The sequence below is a fragment of the Cherax quadricarinatus genome, chromosome 51 (assembly GCF_038502225.1).
Source record: "Cherax quadricarinatus isolate ZL_2023a chromosome 51, ASM3850222v1, whole genome shotgun sequence".
In the NCBI taxonomy this organism is placed as follows: Eukaryota; Metazoa; Arthropoda; class Malacostraca; order Decapoda; family Parastacidae; genus Cherax; species Cherax quadricarinatus.
Window position 1 is genome coordinate 22,204,906 of NC_091342.1, and position 19,701 is coordinate 22,224,606.

Below are 19,701 nucleotides of genomic sequence, written 5' to 3' on the forward strand. Positions count from 1 at the left end.
CAGTGCTAATTATCAAGAAGGATGACACCAGAAAAGAAGAGTCCTTGGATATGCGCTCATCAGTATCTCCACCAATGTCACTCAGAACAATTGTTTTTAAAATTTAGCTGCATCTCTTGTGTCAGAAATTTTTTAGAACGATTGTGCATCCCATTTGTTTTTCACCTCACCACTACTCACTACTATTAACCTTACCCTCCCTTACCAGGTTTATCTGTTTGCATGGGTGAAACGTAGTCAGTAAAGGTTCCATATAATTGCATGCATGTGCCTTTTTACCATCATGTTGCAAGTTCATACCATTACATACATACATTATGGCACCTCATTGATGGGATTATTTTCTTGAAAATGTTGTTGTTGTTGTTGTTGTTTTCGAAATTTTTAATTATCAAAGTGCAGTTTAATGTTCCTGGGCCGTCTCTTAACTCTTTCACAAATCTTCAGCATGGACACCTTTTCTTATGGGATTATTACTATATTCCATTTCCCTTCTTTTATAAATTATAACTGTATTTCTAATTTTTATTGGAAGTTCTAAGCTCGTTTGGGTCCTTTAGTGCCAGGAATAGTGAAGCTAGATGCTCTATTTCCTAAAAGCGAAACATAAGCCAGGCTTTTTCCCTGTAAAATACGAAAGAAAAGACGAGTTGCAAAGATAATTTTTATTGAGACATAATACGAGAAGACACACTCCTTTCATTTCACTCGTCACATTTTACAAATATGTCATTCAAGTCTTCATTTGCAGTCTTGACAGTTAATTAACTTAAACCTTTTTTTTTTTCATTGGGTAATTGCATAAGTCACGTTGTCTATATTTCATTGGCTAATTTCATTTTGTCTTTATCGGAAGAGGGTGATGATGGGAAGCACACAGGAATAATACGCAACTCCTATCTAATGGGGACCTCTGGTATCAGCCTTGTTACCTGATCTGAGATATCCTTGTTTCTACTGTATATATACAAACATCCAAATACTGGAAATGAGGTTACCTGAAAGTTACTTAAGACGATTTGCGGGGAGAGGGGGTTACCGTCCTTGCAGTCCAGTATGAAGCCGGGCTACCTGGAAGATGGCCCAGTCAACCAGTCCACTATATACCTTGAGGGTGTTTTGGTGGTCAGCGCCCGCGCGGCCCGGTCCATGCCCAGGCCTAGCTGATCAGGAACTAACCTAAGGAAATTATCAAGTTTCCTATTAAAACAGCCAGGACTATGTTGGTAATTCTCCTAAGACTTTTCAGCACTTAGTTCCTTTACACTTACTGAGTTATCTTTTAATGTACTCACTGCACTTTTGCTATTCATTGGAGATATTTTGTATCGTCTGCCAAGCCTTTTGCGGCAAAATCTAAATCGTTGGCTCTTTAGATAAGGACATTCATCCATTACAGACACTTGCTTTTTCATATACCTTTTGCAGTTGGAAACATGACCGCTCTTAGTTCTCTTCTCTGCGTCGCACTGCATTCCTCCATTCTTCCTTAAGAGAATTTAACAGTCATGTACAGGTAAGAAACGTACTGATGCACTGGCTTCCCTGGGGCAAGACTGTAGCAGCCTCAACTCTCTTGTTCATTTACTGCTTGATTTAAGGGTGTAATGATTGTGTCTAGGGAGATAAGAGTTATAGTTGTACGCTAATAAAACGACAGCACAACGTTTTGCACAAAGCTGAACTTCAACAATCTCACATTTGAGCGAAACGTTATCTAACAAAGGCTTGCTTCACTATCGTGCCTTTGTATTTTACCCAAACTGTCGGTATTTTGCTCTTCCAATTATATTACAGTTGCGTTTGTAATGAAGGAAACTGGACAATAATCGTTACCCTCGTTAGAGCTCGCCTAATTGTGCACGCAGTTCTTTACAGGGGCTGTTTTACATCCATAGGCCATGTCTATTAAGTACTTTCGATTTTACCTATTTCTGGCCTCTATAGCCAATATACCTGCTTTTGAAACCATGATGCTTCCCTTCATCACATCATCTAGCTCATTCTACTTACCATTTTGAGGCGGAACTAAGTATTTGCTAACACCCCTTTGAATCTTTTGCCATTTCTCTACTCTGGTTCCGTCTGCTCTCAAATAACTTGTTCCTATTTTATGTCATAACCCTGGTAATTCGTTCTCCTTAACTTCTGTAGCAAATGTTTGAATCTTCACGAGTTGTGTATAAGGTCCTAAATGCTTTTTACTCTTAAGACTACTGAAATCAATTCTTCATTTGACTGGTTTTACATATGCAGTTGAAGTTTTATGGTTGATATGTACTTCTGGTAATATGCTTGTGTTATGGTAAATAATGGCGTGACCAGACATCTAGAAATAATGACACTGTTAGCAAAGATTCCCATTAAGGTGACGTTTCACCCAAGCATTTGGATGATATTCGTACGTCGTGATAAAATGATTCTCTGATATTATTTATTGTCTTTGTGTTATCCTTACTTCCAAACGTTTCTCATTTTATACGTTGATAAAGGTCTTTCCTTGTAGGCTGCATTTCATGTTCAATCATTTCACTCCACAATTTTCATTACTTTGTGTGTATGGGTGTGTGTGTGTGTGTGTGTGTGTGTGTGTGTGTGCGTGTGTTTGTGTGTGTGTGTGTGTGTGTGTGTGTGTGTGTGTGTGTGTGTGTGTATGTGTGTGTGTTTGTGTTTGTGTTTGTGTGTGCGCGTGTGTGTGTGTGTTTGTGTGTGTGTGTGTTTGTGTGTGTGTGTGTGTATGTGTATATGTGTGTGTGTGTGTGTGTGTGTGTGTGTGTGTGTACTCACCTAGTTGAGGTTGCAGGGGTCGAGTCCAAGCTCCTGGCCCCGCCTCTTCACTGGTCGCCACTAGGTCACTCTCCCTGAACCATGAGCTTTATCGTACCTCTGCTTAAAGCTATGTATGGATCCTGCCTCCACTACATCTCTTCCCAAACTATTCCACTTCCTGACTACTCTGTGGCTGAAGAAATACTTCCTAACATCCCTGTGATTCATCTGTGTCTTCAGCTTCCAACTGTGTCCCCTTGTTGCTGTGTCCAGTCTCTGGAACATCCTGTCTTTGTCCACCTTGTCAATTCCTCTCAGTATTTTGTAAGTCGTTATCATGTCCCCCCTATCTCTCCTGTCCTCCAGTGTCGTCAGGTTGATTTCCCTTAACCTCTCCTCGTAGGACATACCTCTTAGCTCTGGGATCTGGGACTAGTCTTGTGGCAAACCTTTGCACTTTCTCTAGTTTCTTTACATGCTTGGCTAGGTGTGGGTTCCAAACTGGTGCCGCATACTCCAATATGGGCCTAACGTACACGGTGTACAGGGTCCTGAACGACTCCTTATTAAGATGTCGGAATGCTGTTCTGAGGTTTGCCAGGCGCCCATATGCTGCAGCAGTTATTTGGTTGATGTGCGCTTCAGCAGATGTGCCTGGTGTTATACTCACCCCAAGATCTTTTTCCTTGAGTGAGGTTTGTAGTCTCTGGCCCCCTAGACTGTACTCCGTCTGCGGTCTTCTTTGCCCTTCCCCAAACTTCATGACTTTGCACTTGGTGGGATTGAACTCCAGGAGCCTATTGCTGGACCAGGTCTGCAGCCTGTCCAGATCCCTTTGTAGTTCTGCCTGGTCTTCGATAGAATGAATTCTTCTCATCAACTTCACGTCATCTGCAAACAGGGACACCTCAGAGTTTATTCCTTCTGTCATGTCGTTCACAAATACCAGAAACAGCACTGGTCCTAGGACTGACCCCTGTGGGACCCCGCTGGTCACAGGTGCCCACTCTGACACCTCGCCACGTTCCATTACTCGCTGCTATCTTCCTGACAAATATTCCCTGATCCATTGTAGTGCCTTCCCTGTTATCCCTGCTTGATCCTCCAGTTTTTGCACTAATTCTTGTGTGGTACTGTGTCAAACGCCTTCTTGCAGTCCAAGATATGCAATCCACCCACCCCTCTCTTGTCTTACTGCTGTCACCTTGTCATAGAACTCCAGTAGGTTTGTGACACAGGATTTCCCATCCCTGAAACCATGTTGGGTGCTGTTGATGAGATCATTCCTTTCTAGGTGTTCCACCACTCTTCTGACAATCTTCTCCATGACTTTGCATACTATACATGTCAGTGACACTGGTCTATAGTTTAGTGCTTCATGTCTGTCTCCTTTTTTAAAGATTGGGACTACATTTGCTGTCTTCCATGCCTCAGGCAATCTCCCTGTTTCGATAGATGTATTGAATATTGTTGTTAGGGGTACACATAGCACCTCTGCTCCCTCTCTCAGGACCCATGGAGAGATGTTATCTGGCCACATTGCCTTTGAGGTATCTAGCTCACTCAGAAGCCTCTTCACTTCTTCCTCGGTTGTGTGTACCGTGTCCAGCACCTGGTGATGTGCCACACCTCTCCGTCCCTCTGGAGCCCCTTCTGTCTCCTCTGTGAACACTTCTTTGAATCTCTTGTTGAGTTCCTCACATACTTCCCGGTCATTTCTTGTTGTCTCTCCTCCTTCCTTCCTTAGCCTGATTACCTGGTCGTTGACTGTTGTTTTCCTCCTGATGTGGCTGTATAACAGCTTTGGGTTAGATTTGGCTTTCACTGCTATGTCGTTTTCATATTGTCGTTGGGCCTCCCTTCTTATCTGCGCATATTCGTTTCTGGCTCTACGACTGCTTTCCTTATTCTCCTGGGTCCTTTGCCTTCTATATTTCTTCCATTCCCTAGCACACTTGGTTTTTGCCTCCTTGCACCTTTGGGTGAACCATGGGCTCATCCTGGCTTTTTCATTATTCCTGTTTCCCTTGGGTACAAACCTCTCCTCTGCTCCTTGCACATTGTTGCTACATATTCCATCATCTCATTAACTGGCTTCCCTGCCAGTTCTCTGTCCCACTGAACCTCGTTCAGGGAGTTCCTCATTCCCGTGTAGTCCCCTTTCCTGTAGCTTGGTTTCATTTGTCCTGGCCTTCCTGCTTCCCCCTCCAGTTGTAGCTCTACTGTGTATTCAAAGCTCAAAACCACATGATCGCTGGCCCCAAGGGGTCTTTCATATATGATGTCCTCAATATCTGCACTGCTCAAGGTGAATACTAAGTCCAGTCTTGCTGGCTCATCCTCTCCTCTCTCTCTTGTAGTGTCCCTTACGTGTTGGTACATGAAGTTTTCCAGTACCACCTCCATCATCTTAGCCTTCCATGTATCTTGGCCCCCATGTGGCTCCAAGTTCTCCCAGTCGATCTCCTTGTGGTTCAAGTCGCCCTTGATCAGGAGCTTTGCCCTGCATGCATGAGCTCTTCTGGCCACTGCAGCCAGTGTGTCAACCATCGCTCTATTGCTCTCATCATACTCATGCCCTGGTCTCCTGCTGTTCTGTGGTGGGTTATACATCACTGCAATTACCACCTTGGGACCTCCAGAGTGAAGCGTTCCTGCTATGTAATCACTTTCTTCTCCGCTGTCTCCTCTCTCCAGCTCATCAAAATTCCAACGGTGTTTGATCAGCAGTGCCACTCCTCCACCTCCCTGTTCCTTCTGTCTTTCCTCAGGATCTGGTATCCCGTTGGAAAGATGGCATCTGTTATCATATCTGTAAGCTTGGTTTCTGTGAGTGGTATGATGTCCGGTGATGTTCCTTTGGCTCTTTCGTGCCACTCCTCCCACTTGTTTGTTATTCATCAGCGTTTGTGTACCATGCTTTCAGTTTCCTTTCCAATACTGTGGTTTGGGGGGCCTGTGGGGTTGGGAGACCTGGTAGCATACTGTGGGATTCTATGATTGGGGGTTGGGTGGAAGCTGTGGGTATGGATTGTAGTGTGTGTTGGGATGATGTGATAGGTTGTGGGGTTCTGAGGATAGTTGTGTGTGTGCTTGCCCTTGCTTCTCTGTTCTGCTCTGACTGACCTCTGCTGGTTCCATCCTTGTTTTCTTTCCTATCTCCTTTTGCTTTTTTTTTTTCCTCTCCCTCAGCTGCTGTCTCTGTTTGTGTTCTGTCTCTGTCTAGGAACACCTTCTTGTACTCTTCTGAGTTTTTCAACCTTGGTTTCTCTTGGAGGATCCTGTTCCTCACTGTTTCTGTCCTGAGAATCAGCTTGATCGGTCGGTTTCTCCCCTTCACGTACCCCCCTATTCTCTGAAAATTTACAATCTCGTCCATGTCTTCTCCCCCTATTTCCGTGATGATTTTCCCAATCTCCTTTCTTTCTTCCTGCCGTCTTTCAATGTGTGTCTTTTCCTCTCTCTCCCGAAGCCCATGGATAAACACTGATTTTGCCCTTTCCTCCTCCCATTGCCTCTCCCTCTGTGACTCTGGTTCCTGTCTGTATATGGTCATTTTCTCCCTTGATTTTTCCAGTGGCTCTTGGTAGCATGGTTGTGCCTCAGCATTTGACTTATCTCCCTCTCTGTCTGCACCCAGCTGCTCTTTCCTTTTACTCCCTGACCCTTCTTTGCAGGCTGATATGACCTTAGCATAATTCATATCTCCTTCTTGTTCATCCTCTCAGCTTCATATTCTGTGTCTTCTCTGGTCACTGCCCCTGAGACTTGCTTCAGCCTGTTTACCTCAAATTCTAGGACCCTTGCCCTGTCTACTGCAGTTTCGACTTGTGCCTCCCATTTCTTCGTCTCCTTCTCCAACCTCTTTTCCCATTTTGCAGAGAGCTCTTTCTCCATTTTTTCAGAAAGCTCTCCTAATTTTCTCTCCCATTCTTGCTCCATCCTTTTCCACTGCTCCTCCATCCATTCCTCCCTACCAATACCATTGTCATCTGATCCCTGATTCGTACGAGTCCCAACCATTTTTTTTTTATAGTAAAGGAAAGAGAGAGAGAGAGAGAGAGAGAGAGAGAGAGAGAGAGAGAGAGAGAGAGAGAGAGAAAGAGAGAGAGAAAGAGAGAGAGAGAGAGAGAGAGAGAGAGAGAGAGAGAGAGAAAGAGAGAGAGAGAGAGAGAGAGAGAGAGAGAGAGAGAGAGAGAGAGAGAGAGAGAGAGAGAGAGAGAGAGAGAGAGAGAGAGAGAGAGAGAGAGAGAGGTAAGGCCTCACCTAGATTATGCAGCTCAGTTCTGGTCTCCATATTACAGAATGGACATAAATTCGTTAGAAAACATTCAGCGAAGGATGACTAAATTAATACATAGCATTAGAAATCTTCCTTATGAAGAAAGATTGAAGACTCTTAAGTTACATTCACTTGTTAGATGAAGAATGAGGGGAGACCTGATCGAAGTGTATAAGTGGAAGATAGGTATTAATAAAGGGGATATTAATAAGGTCTTGAGGATGTCTCTCCAAGAGAGAATCCGCAGTAACGGATTTAAATTAGATAAGTTTAGATTTAGAAAGGACATAGGAAAGTATTGGTTTGGAAATAGGGTAGTTGATGAGTGGAACAGTCTACCTAGTTGGGTTATTGGGGCTGGGACTTTGGGTAGTTTCAAATTTAGGTTGGATAAGTGCATGAGTGGGAGGGGTTGGATTTGAGTGAGACTTTCTCATCAGAGCTTATTTCTTGGGTGGCATTGAGAATTGGGTTGGGCAAATGTTTTGTTAGTGGGATGAATTGTAAAGGACCTGCCTAGTATGGGCCAACAGGCCTCCTGCAGTGTTCCTCCTTTCTTATGTTCTTATGAAAAATAGGAAAAGAGAGAGGAAGAGACAAAGAGAAAGAGAGAGAGAGAGAGAGAATAGAAAGAGAGAGAGACAAAGAGATGGAGAGAGAAGGGTTAGAGGGTCAATTCACATGAAGGTGTGAAATCCTGTATATGTATGTGTGTGTGCGTGCTACAGCTATTCAAGTGCCTAGCAGCAGATCCTGTTCTCACCTAGTGTATGTGTGTATGCATGCGTTTCTGTAAGCAGTCCTTATTTGCCTCGTATGTACTACATATGTTTTGCATAGGTACCCTATCTCTTGGTTCCCACTGTACTGTCTTGTGTGCCTAAAATTACGTAAATTTGCATAAAGGTGTGAAATCCTGTATATGTGTGTGTGTGTATGTGTGTGTGTGTGTTTGTGTGTGTGTTTGTGTGTGTGTGTGTGTTGTTTGTGTTGTGTGTGTGTATGTGTGTGTGTATGTGTGTGTGTATGCGTGTGATTATGTAAGCAGTCCTTATTTCCCTCGTATGTACTACATATGTTTTGCATATGTACCCAATCTCTTGGTTCCCACTGTACTGTCTTGTGCCTAAAATTATGTTCAATTCTGTATGCTAGGCTTCGCTAGGATGCCTCTCATACTAGGCTACCTGTCATTAACCGCTTAACTCTCCTACACCTCAATAAATTCTATTAAATACCAGTAAATGCTGCTTATTCTGATATCTCGAGGAGAGTGACCCCCAATTTCCAGCTAGAGACTGGTTGTGACCCCATGCAACTCAAACTAGGTGAATATTACGTGCCACTGGCAGTGGAGTAATGTTGTCGTCCCTCCTGGGTCCCAGGAGTTGAAAAATGCTTGATGCTTCTCGGTAATTTTTCCACTAACTTCCTGTAGGCACTGTAGTCTCTAGCTCCTCTAATTTTTTTTTTCACTCACTCACTGTATTTACTCACACATCTATACATATCTCTTATCTCCCAGGTCTTGAGCCGTACTTATTCTTCAAATACCCCACTACGGTATTATGGCAACACTATTTAGGGCTGACACAACCGTTCACCTTCCTTCCACCGGCCCCCACATAGTAACTCGCTATTTACTATGTTTGCTTTTCTGTGATCACTTATATTTCCTTTTTTCGGGGCTTAAGTGATTATATTCACTCTTATGCATGCACACGCCTATATTCCACACTCTATTCCTTATGGTACAGTCAGAAAGTACCACCAAAACACGAGCTCAAACCGCGTGACTCCTCCACGAGTGTGTGTGTGTGTGTGTGTGTGTGTGTGTGTGTGTGTGTGTGTGTGTGTGTGTGTGTGTGTGTGTGTGTGTGGGTGTGTATGTGTGTGTGGGTGTATGAGAGTGAAAGGTCTCATGAACTACTTCACCATGTAATTACAAGATGAAATTTTTTTTATCACTTCGTAAATTTTGAGTCTCCCGTGGTCTGCAGAACCGTGTCACTCTCGAATCTTATTACCTCCAGTCTAACAATTATCGTCACAAAAGTGACACATCTCTCAGACACCACATTTACCAACCAAGTTAGTTTAAAAGTTAATAGAAAAATTACTGCGACGCTAAGTTAACTCAGCCACTAACTTTTCAGCAATGCTTAAGAGTAATAAACCGTAGCAATTAACAAGTTTCTCAAAGAACCGTGCTTTAAAACACAGTTTCAACTGTAACAGCATTAACAAACACTACAGTGGTTAAAACTAATCTTAGAAAACGACTGTATTTCCTCGCATCTCTCGTCCTTCCAGGTACAGATGGTCTAAGTCTCACTTTATTTTGCGATTGCTTTACTGGACGTTACAGAGCATTCAGGATCCCTGCAGGTATTCTATGTTAATAAAATATTTCATTTATGTAATACTGTTTTCAGTATCGATGGAAGAAAAAAGCCCCATTGTTTCCAATGTACAAATCACAATATTATTATTATTATTATTATTATTATTATTATTATTATTAGTGGAAAGCGGTAATACAGCGGTATACAGCGAGCGACTGCGAATGGAACGTACCAGGAGAGGTAGGATAGATCCAGTTCCTTTGATCAAGAGCCCCTCGCCAGCATCAAGGCACACCTCCCTCGAGGAGCCTATAGACTGCACTTATTAGCCACTCTAGTCTAACAACTTTAATTGCTAATTGACTTTAATTACCTCCTGTCCTGAGGTTAGTTAGTCTCTATGACGCTCCCCTCTGGCTGCTCTCCCCTTCCTTAGATGAAACCTGATTGCTTTATATTTCCCTCCCTCAAGTGCTGCATGACTCCTACGAGTTTAGGTCTTCTCACTGAATATAATAGTCCTACTGCCTCACTTTGTTCATAACACATATGGACAATAATACATATGGATAAATAATACATATGGATAAATAATATATAGTGTTGTGATGGGTATATACACTAACGTGTACATCTCTGTGTACGTGCACCAAGTGCTGTGCACTGAGTATACAGCTCTTGATGTGTATGCACCGAGAGCTATACAGTAAGAGGTGTTCAACTCTCGGAGTATATGCACTGAGAATTTACTTAAATTTTTGACCATCGTGAATTTTTCTTCTAAAGATCTATACACCAGGCTCAAAGTTGCTCAAGGATGTTTAAAGATGCTCAGAAGGTGCTCATGTCAGTGGTGCAATATTTGTGTAGTATATATATTATGTGCCAATATCATAACATGCATCATCCCTTTGTACATCACACTAGTGTCACGTGACTTTCCTTTTGAACTGTGCCAGGCTAGGTCGTAGGCATTAGTTAGGTTCCATACCAGGCGAGGGGCAGACCTGTCAGCATTGGGCTCCTCCTTTGTGCTACCTCACTCTTTCCTAAGCACCCCACAAGTGGTGGCAGCGTTGGTTACGTAAACTTTTGGATTAAGTCGATGAAAACTGATTAAATTGACAATTTCACTTAAGAACTGTGTCAGTGCATCGCCATAATAATAATAATAATAATTATTTCTACAAGTACGTGTACAATGTATACAGGTCTAGCAGACATCAATGACATATTACTATATAGAAGCCCCATGTGCAGAGTATTTCGGGCAAATTAGGTCAGACCATACCACGGGCGGGGATAGAACCGCAATCGTATCATTACGATTTCGTGAGTCAAATTAGGTCAGTTTTGTCCCAGGTTGGGACCCATACCAGTCGACTAACACCCAGGTATCTATTTTGCTGATAGGTGAACAGGAACAGCAGTTGTCTTAAGGAAACACGTCCTAATGTTTCCACCCGTACCGGGGATCCAACCACGGACTTCAGTGTGTGAGCTGAGTGCCCTAGCACTCAAGCTACGGGACACTGTAAGGAAGCCCGCCAAGCCGGATTCCTCCCTCACTGCCTCTCTACATCTACTATCGTCTTCCTTGTTCGTATTACTTAATGAAAGTGCTTTTGCATGCAAGCCTACAAGAGGTGGACCCGGGTTTTCATGCAATTAAGCCAAGCCAGGTTAAGTCAGTCTCTACAAGACAGCCCAAGCTAGCAAGCTATACATAAGTCTGCAATGCCTTCAAAACGTCTGTGTATACGATTTGCAACCATTCCAGCCTTCGAGGAACCAAGCCAGGAAGCCATCCCAGCTGAGAGCAACAAGCCAACTCAGTCCTGTTCGAAGTCAGTATCTGTTCAAGTCTACCAGTGTGTCTTATTGCCTGTGCTACTAGTAAAACGCTAGTCAAGCAAAATTGCATTCTTGTCGCATATTGTAGCTCAGTGTGGATCATAAGCCAGTGCGAGTTAGTGCGCCGCGTGGTCGAGCATCGCCAGCCAGCCAGCCAGCTGCCAGCCAGCCAGCCAGCCAGCCAGCCAGCCAGCCAGCCAGCCAGCCAGCCAGCCAGCCAGCCTGCCAGCCAGCCAGCTGCCAGCCAGCTGCCAGCCAGCCAGCCAGCTGCCAGCCAGCTGCTCTTATAACATCTGACCACTCCCGCGCTACACCACGTGAGACACCTGCGTATCTGCCATCTACCACCGTCCAGAGATCAGTGAAGCTCGAATTGCTTTTGTGCACCTCCACTAAGTCGTAAAGGTCTGTGCTAAGAACCTCACGGCATTCACAGTTGCTTAAATGTGCTCAAAGTGGCTGTCGTAGAACTCTCAAATATCTCCAAGCCAGGAATGGTTGGAGGTAGAGTGTAAAGGAGGTTTTGAGTGCTTGGGGCTTAAGTATCCGGCAGGTTTGAGTGAGAGTGTCAGACTGAGAGTGGAGACGAGCGTGTATTATAGGTTGGCGTGCTGTTGGAGTGTGAGCAAGGTAATTTCTATAAAGGTATTCAGGAAAACCGGTTAGCTGGAATTGAGTCCAGAAGGTGGGAAGTACAGTGCCTGCATTTTGAAGGTGAGGGGATGATGCAGTTCAGAGGCTCATCTGAATTGTGATGTCAGGGCCACTGTGTTAATAATAATTATTATTATTTATCATTATTATTATTATTCTGGGAAAGCTCTACACTATAGGGGTGATACAGCTCCTGGGAAATGCATGTAAGAGATAAGATAAGATAAGATTTCGTTCGGATTTTTAACCCCGGAGGGTTAGCCACCCAGGATAACCCAAGAAAGTCAGTGCGTCATCGAGGACTGTCTAACTTATTTCCATTGGGGTCCTTAATCTTGTCCCCCAGGATGCGACCCACACCAGTCGACTAACACCCAGGTACCTATTTGCTGCTAGGTGAACAGGACAACAGGTGTAAGGAAACGTGTCGAAATGTTTCCACCCGCCGGGAATCGAACCCGGGCCCTCCGTGTGTGAAGCGGGAGCTTTAGCCACCAGGCCACCGGGCCACCCGGTATTTATATTTGATCCGAGAAATGGGAGGGTAGCTCCCTTTACCGGCATCAAGGCACGTCCCTCTCCACCTGAAGGGAAGACAAAGCACGTGCAAAACACTAATTGGCAGCACACTTGATCCCTTCCCTTGATGACGTAGCCGGCCTCCTACGTCATCTCTGTTGCCACGGTTACCATTACACAACATTTCTCCTCTCAATCTTCATTATGACTTTTTTTCCAAAGGATATTGAGTCTGGGTGTGCTAAAAGGCAGGAAAGGGCACACCAGATGGCAGGTAATTGCTCTGACTGACGATTTCCAGGCAGGTATTGTGAAGCCTCGTGACTGCTTAATTTTCATGGTGGCTCTGTTTTGAAAGCTTTTGTGAAACGATTAGTCGATGCTTATGACTATAATATTTAACATACACATTTTACATTTGATGCATTCCCAATGCACAATCTATTTTTTATTTGTTGTTTAGAGCAAAATCTTTGTGGGATCATTCAGCTAGTGGAGCCTCAATTTTTCGTCTGTTTGCAATAAACCTAACACAATCCTTGGCTTCATATCAAAAGTATAAATAATAGAAGTCTTCAGGTTGTTTTTCAACTTTATATATCTTTGGTTAGGCCTCATTTAGATTATACTGTACAGTTCTGGTATTACAGAATGGATATAAATGCACTAGAAAACGTACAAAGGAGGATGACAAAGTTGATCCCATGTATCAGAAATCTTCCCTATGAGACTAGACTGAGGGCTCTGAATCTGCACCCTCTAGAAAGGCGTAGAATTAGGGGGGATATGATTGAGGTATATAAATGGAAAACAGGAATAAATAAATAAAGGGGATGTTTACCTGGAGTTTACCTGGAGAGAGTTTCGGGGGTCAACGCCCCCGCGGCCCGGTCTGTGACCAGGCCTCCTGGTGGATCAGCGCCTGATCAACCAGGCTGTTGCTGCTGGCTGCACGCAAACCAACGTACGAGCCACAGCCCGGCTGATCAGGAACTGACTTTAGGTGCTTGTCCAGTGCCAGCTTGAAGACTGCCAGGGGTCTGTTGGTAATCCCCCTTATGTGTGCTGGGAGGCAGTTGAACAGTCTCGGGCCCCTGACACTTATTGTATGGTCTCTTAACGTGCTAGTGACACCCCTGCTTTTCATTGGGGGGATGGTGCATCGTCTGCCAAGTCTTTTGCTTTCGTAGTGAGTGATTTTCGTGTGCAAGTTCGGTACTAGTCCCTCTAGGATTTTCCAGGTGTATATAATCATGTATCTCTCCCTCCTGCGTTCCAGGGAATACAGGTTTAGAAACCTCAAGCGCTCCCAGTAATTGAGGTGTTTTATCTCCGTTATGCGCGCCGTGAAAGTTCTCTGTACATTTTCTAGGTCGGCAATTTCACCTGCCTTGAAAGGTGCTGTTAGAGTGCAGCAATATTCCAGCCTAGATAGAACAAGTGACCTGAAGAGTGTCGTCATGGGCTTGGCCTCCCTAGTTTTGAAGGTTCTCATTATCCATCCTGTCATTTTTCTAGCAGATGCGATTGATACAATGTTATGGTCCTTGAAGGTGAGATCCTCCGACATAAAATATGTAGCCTAGACAGGACTCGCAGCAATGGCTTTAAGTTGGAAAAATTCAGATTCAGGAAGGATATATGAAAGCATTGTTTTGGTAATAAGAGTTGTGGATGAGTGGAACAAACTCCTGAGTACCGTCATAGAAGCTAAAACGTTGTGTAGTTTTAAAAACAGGCTAGATAAATTCATGAGAAGGTGTGGGTGGGTGTGAGTTGTACCTGACTAGCTTGTGGTACTAGGTCAGATGCCGTGCTCCTTCATTAAGTGAATGTGACTTGACCTGACTAGGTTAGGGCGTTGGCTTAAGCCGGTAGGAGAATTGGACCTGCCTCGCATGGGCCAGTAGGCCTGCTGCAGTGTTCGTTCTTTCTTATGTTCTTATCTTGAGTGCAGTTTTGCTAGACGCGGCTCTCGGTCCAAGGTATTTTCCCCCTCGATGACTAAGTCACTTCTCACAGCGACTCATGTTGAACACCAGGACCCACTCACTACAAAATTCATCACCAGACACTAATTATAACCCACCGCCACTTCCGGAAAATATCTTACTAGAAAGAGGAAACATTTATTCATGACGATGACTAACACAGTTTCCATTTGAACGAGTTCTTTCTGGAACCAGTGTGTTTTACCACAAAACACATTATCGATAATTTATTGGGAAGACTAGGGATAATATGTTCGGTAGCTGGACACATGCGCAACTAATAAGACAGCTATTGTTTTTACGTTTCGCTCACTAGGAGCTTTACTATGCCAATACAAATTATTCGATACATGGACACAAAGGGCGTATAAAGGGATTAAGATGAGGTGTCCAGAAGTGGTTGGGATTCTTGAAGACAGTAGTAGTGGTGGCAGTGGTATAAATAGAGTAATAAGAAAGTAAGTAGTGGTGGTAGCAGTGGTATAAGTAGTAGTAGGAAAGTAAGTAGTGGTAGTATCTTCGATGTGCGATGATGTTAAGTGATGGAGGAATTGTGTTTTTAGAAGGATCTGTGCTAATATCTCAGAGATAATGAAGCTGCCCTTGTTTTGTGTTACTGTCTCAGAAATGGAAATTAAAGCAGTAGTCTAACGAATTATGTTTGCGGGTGTCAGGTTCTTTAATAAATTAGCAGGCGTAACTACTTCATCAGATGGTTTTTGGAGTTTGTATGTCACAGAACACGCAAACATTATTCAAGTTACCATATTTGCACGTTTAAATGTGTTTTTTAGATGAGTTCAAATTCCAGATTGTTTCACCGATGTGCATTTTATCACAGGTGACACATGGAATAATGCCATGTGTTGACTAGTTCAGAGACTTGACTTTAGCCCTGGTAAGATATTTGATGGAAGTACTGGCTGCCATGAAGAAATTCCTTTAAAGATATTGAAGGGCACTTGGTTGTTAGGATACATGATAACTTTACCGAGGTGCTGTTAGAGCATAGTGAATTGATGCTATAAAGAGCCTGTTTCTTGCAGTCCTTGATGAATGAAGCAGAAAAATGTAGTTTGGTGAATGTATGGTTCATGTAGAACTCATTATCTAGAAATTGAAGGCTGCAGATACTACGCACTCCCAAAAAGAAATCGGTGAAGATATCTCTGGAGTAGAATTATGTAAGATTAGTTTTCTTCTTAGGCTTTCTGTAGACTTGGAATTTTAGGTAATTGTCACCTTTATGGTAAAAATTCGAAGAAAAGGTAATCTCTGATCTGTCATCGGTCTTTTAGTGTGAAATGGACTGAAGGGTCAACTTTGTTGAGCCTTCCTCAAGTACTGTAGACGTGGAGAATTTTGGGGTGATTGTGAGAACGTCGTCCTTGTAGAACAAGCACGTGACATTGTTTGGGATAATATAGGAGAAGCGCTCAGTTTCTAGGAATTCTATGTAAAAGTTTTCTTACAGTCCTGATAGAGAACTCATACCATCCCACAAATTTTCATATAGATATTGCTGAACACCAGACTATACTGTTGCCCCACAGAAAGAAAACAAGACATAGACGAGGATCCAACACCGTAGACAATGGCAAAGATAAAAAAAAAATGAACATTTCAAACTAAGAAAATGACGAGTAGTCGATGTTATTTAGACACAAGAACAAACACTTGCCGGTATCCATTAACAAAGTTTATACTAATCGACGTTATATACCGACGTCCAGGACGAACATTCAACAATTCAAGGCTGTGATGAGCATTCAACATAAGAGTGTGATGTAAAAACTTACGCTATAGCCTCGATCATGTCTAGTCCCATCTCAACGCAGCAGTGAGCGTGGTCTGGTCTTGCTTCTGGCAGACCACTGACACAGTAATAGCAGTCTCCCAGCAGCTTGATCCTCAGGCAGTGGTGCTCTGCTGCCAGCCGGTCAAACCTGTCAGCGGGCATTCAGTAAACAAGATTATTCACGTAAACACAACTGTAAATACTGGTCAATGATTGCAGAAAGGAACCTACAATGGGTCCTCATAAGAACATTGGTTGCAGATCGTAATACCGACATATATCTGGACAGAGACACAGCTTAGTACAACAAAATATACAGTATTATTTATATTCTTCTATATTTTATTTATTCAGGTGGGTTGGTATATGGCAATACCATTCGTATTTATATATTTACCATTCTTATTTACTATTACTTTCATTAACTACCAAATATTGCTTGATCTAAGGTTAATCTGGCCTAACCAACTTATTTCCAGTTAATAGACTTCAGTGGTTGATTACTCTAAAGCTTTTGCGTTACCTTTATGATATGTAACATCACTCACAGCGAGACTCCCACCTTAACCATATTAGTACTGCTATACATTACTTCCATGGTAATATGAGCTGGTCTGGACGATCGAGTCATCATTCAGGCTTGTGTAGGGATTTTAAGTCAAGACTTGAGCGGCCATCACAAGTCACTCTTCAGACTTGAGCGTTCATCGCGGGGAATCATTCGCACCTGAGAGGGCCATCATTCGGACCTTAGAGGGCCATCATTCGGAACTGAGCGGTCATCATTCGAACATGGACAGTCATCGCAGGTTATCATTCGAACCTGAGCGATCATCGCAGGTCATTATTTAGACCTGATTGGCCATCGTGGGTCATTTGACTTAAGCGGTCATCATTCAGACGTGAGTGGTCATTGCGAATCATTGTTCAGATATGAACGGTCGTCGCGGGTCGTCTTTCAGATCTGAGTGGCCATTATGGGTCATCACAGACTTAAAAAAGCTCACCTGTGAACAAAACATTGTGCAAATGAAATCAGGTTTTGCTGTAAGTGGTGGAAGATGTATTGACTGAGAGAAAAATTCACCCTTACTAACAAATCTTGCTGACAGCACAGGTGCTGGCTTTGGTGAAAGTAAATAGGTGTGGGTAGAACCTCCTAATTACAATCATCTACCGTTTAACCTAACTTGTAAGGTGTGGTCTGACATTGGCTGCTGTACCATAACTAGATTGCTGGATCTGACAGATCGATGCACTCATCTCTTATACCACTGCTTCATCTGCCATTGTGAGCCTTGCAGGTTATGTGCGGCCAAGTCGTGCAGGTGAGCTAACCTCTCCTTGATAGCATCTAGCGAGGTAGAAGTGATGGCTCTGCACAGCAGGTCTCCCGCAAAACTAACATCGAGCCTCATACTGAGTGTTTATAGATAAGATCAGATAGGCTGAGACTAAGATTCTTGTTCGACTCAAGGCTAGGGGACTGATTACCTCAAATTCCTCTTCATCTTCTACTGTTCTCTGTATTGGGCTAAAGAAGCCACTGAGTGACGAAACGTTTCCACAATGAAGATTCCCGAATGTTGCCCAAGTGTGTCAGTTATTAACTTATCTGGTTTCTAAGTCATTTATTTAAATTCTGTCTAACATAGCAACATCTTAGGATCTAAATGCAGGGAATTCTTTATAACTTATCTAACCAATAGGCATGACCTACTTCCATTAGTGAATATTTCCACTGATAAGTCCGCCTACCACTGATCCGTCTCATCTGTGTGCAGTATAAAAGTCACCCATTCTATGTAGATATGTTATACTTTCATCAAGATTGATGGACTGAACACATCGACTCAAGGCTGAGGGACTGATTACCTCAAATTCCTCATCATCTTCCACTGTTCTTCACTGTATTGGACTGGAAAAGCCACTGGGTGGCGAAACATTTCCAGAATAAAGATTCGCAGATGTTGCCCAAGTGTTTCAGTTATCAACTTGTCTTTCTACGCCATTTATTCGTTTTTTTTCTGTCATGTTAAAGATCACATTCATTCTATTAATTGGTCCTCTGTCAAAACTGTCTACCCTTCTAGCCTTCACACACACCTTATACATAACCATCCTGATATGAATCTTAGTTCTGGCTTTGTCTTTGTAGATTCTTTTCTTTCTCATTGCACTGTCAAAGGCTCCAAACTTCAGAACACTTGTGACTTAACCTGATCTCAATCTTCTCTCCTTACATTTTCTCCTTTCCTATATTTTCTTTGTCTTTCCTTCCTTATGCCTAGGTGATTTTTGTCCTGTATTTTTTTCCCCTGTGCTTTTGGTCCTACCCTCGTGGGCCATTAGCTCTCCTACAGTGCTCATTTTTCTTGTCCTTAGGCTTCCTCCACCACTACTACTACTTCTTCTTCTACTACTATTACTTCACCGCACTCTACTCTGACCCTTGTGTCTCTACCACTATTCATCCTAACTACTACTACTACTACCACTATCATCACTACTTCAACTACTATCATCTCTGCTTCCTTCATATTATTACTTCTACTTTCTCTTTGTCTCTCGCCTCCGCCCCCCTCTCGTATACAGTATATATTGGCTCCTTTTCCTCCTAGGAGAGTAGGAGACGAGGCACCATCGTATACACTGGACCGAAGACACCACTTGAACCAAAGACGTACATTTACTGGGCGCCTTCAACGATTGTAGTTAACTGCTACACCACTTGTGCTGAAGACTCACCGTACCCTTGTTATAGGGCTGCCTTCACCGTAGGGATGTAAACAGTACTCCACCTGACCTGAAGAAGACTCACTGTGCCCTTGTCATAGGGCTGCCCCCGCAATAGGGCTGTAAACGGTACAACACTCCGACTCTCCTTCGGGAGCCACTGCCGGGCCACCTCATGGAGAAGACCCGGGGCAGGACACGTCCTGGTTACTCTACCTGTACCTGTACCCTCCTAGCGAGATGAAGTGTTTGGAAAGTTATACATGGGTTTTCTTGATACCCAGGTGCCCAACCATAGGAGAATTATGTACAAAGTGCAATACTTGCTTTTGGAAGGACCGTGGTAGTATTACCCTGAGACAGTCTTAGGAGTGCCTGCTCGTTTGGAAAGGAGTGTGTGCCTGTGCATGAGAACATTACCATGGAGATAGTAACAGTTATTTTCGTACTCTACATCCACCATAGGGAACGGAGAGATTCTAATACCCTAATACTGGCCTGATCGTTACTCAAGTCCTGATTCAGGAAAGGAGAAACATTGTCCTTATAGGTAGTTGTGACCCGAATCTAAGCATTTGCTTCGCGTGACAAAGGCCTTATAAGAGTAAATGTGTACGTGGTGAGGGGTAAATATGTATGTGGTGAGAGTAAATAGGTACCTGGGTATAAGCCCACGAGCGTGGGTTACACCACGACGAAGGGTGTACCACAAAAAATTATATTGATAGGGATAGGCTTTAAAATGAACCGAGA

At 43.4% G+C, this 19,701-nt stretch overlaps 1 protein-coding gene and 1 long non-coding RNA gene across 2 annotated transcripts in view; one reads left to right on the forward strand and one right to left on the reverse strand.

The window, feature by feature from the left end:
• Nucleotides 1-19,701, forward strand: part of LOC138854160 (uncharacterized) — a 502,510-nt gene that overhangs the window by 216,604 nt on the left and 266,205 nt on the right. The window lies entirely within an intron of this gene.
• The window catches only part of LOC128694593 (adenylate cyclase type 5), a 418,524-nt gene that overhangs the window by 147,865 nt on the left and 250,958 nt on the right, over nucleotides 1-19,701 (reverse strand). The window contains exon 5 of the mRNA XM_070095954.1: nucleotides 16,214-16,360. Within this exon, the coding sequence (XP_069952055.1) occupies nucleotides 16,214-16,360 (147 nt within the window). The remainder of the gene's footprint in view (nucleotides 1-16,213; nucleotides 16,361-19,701) is intronic.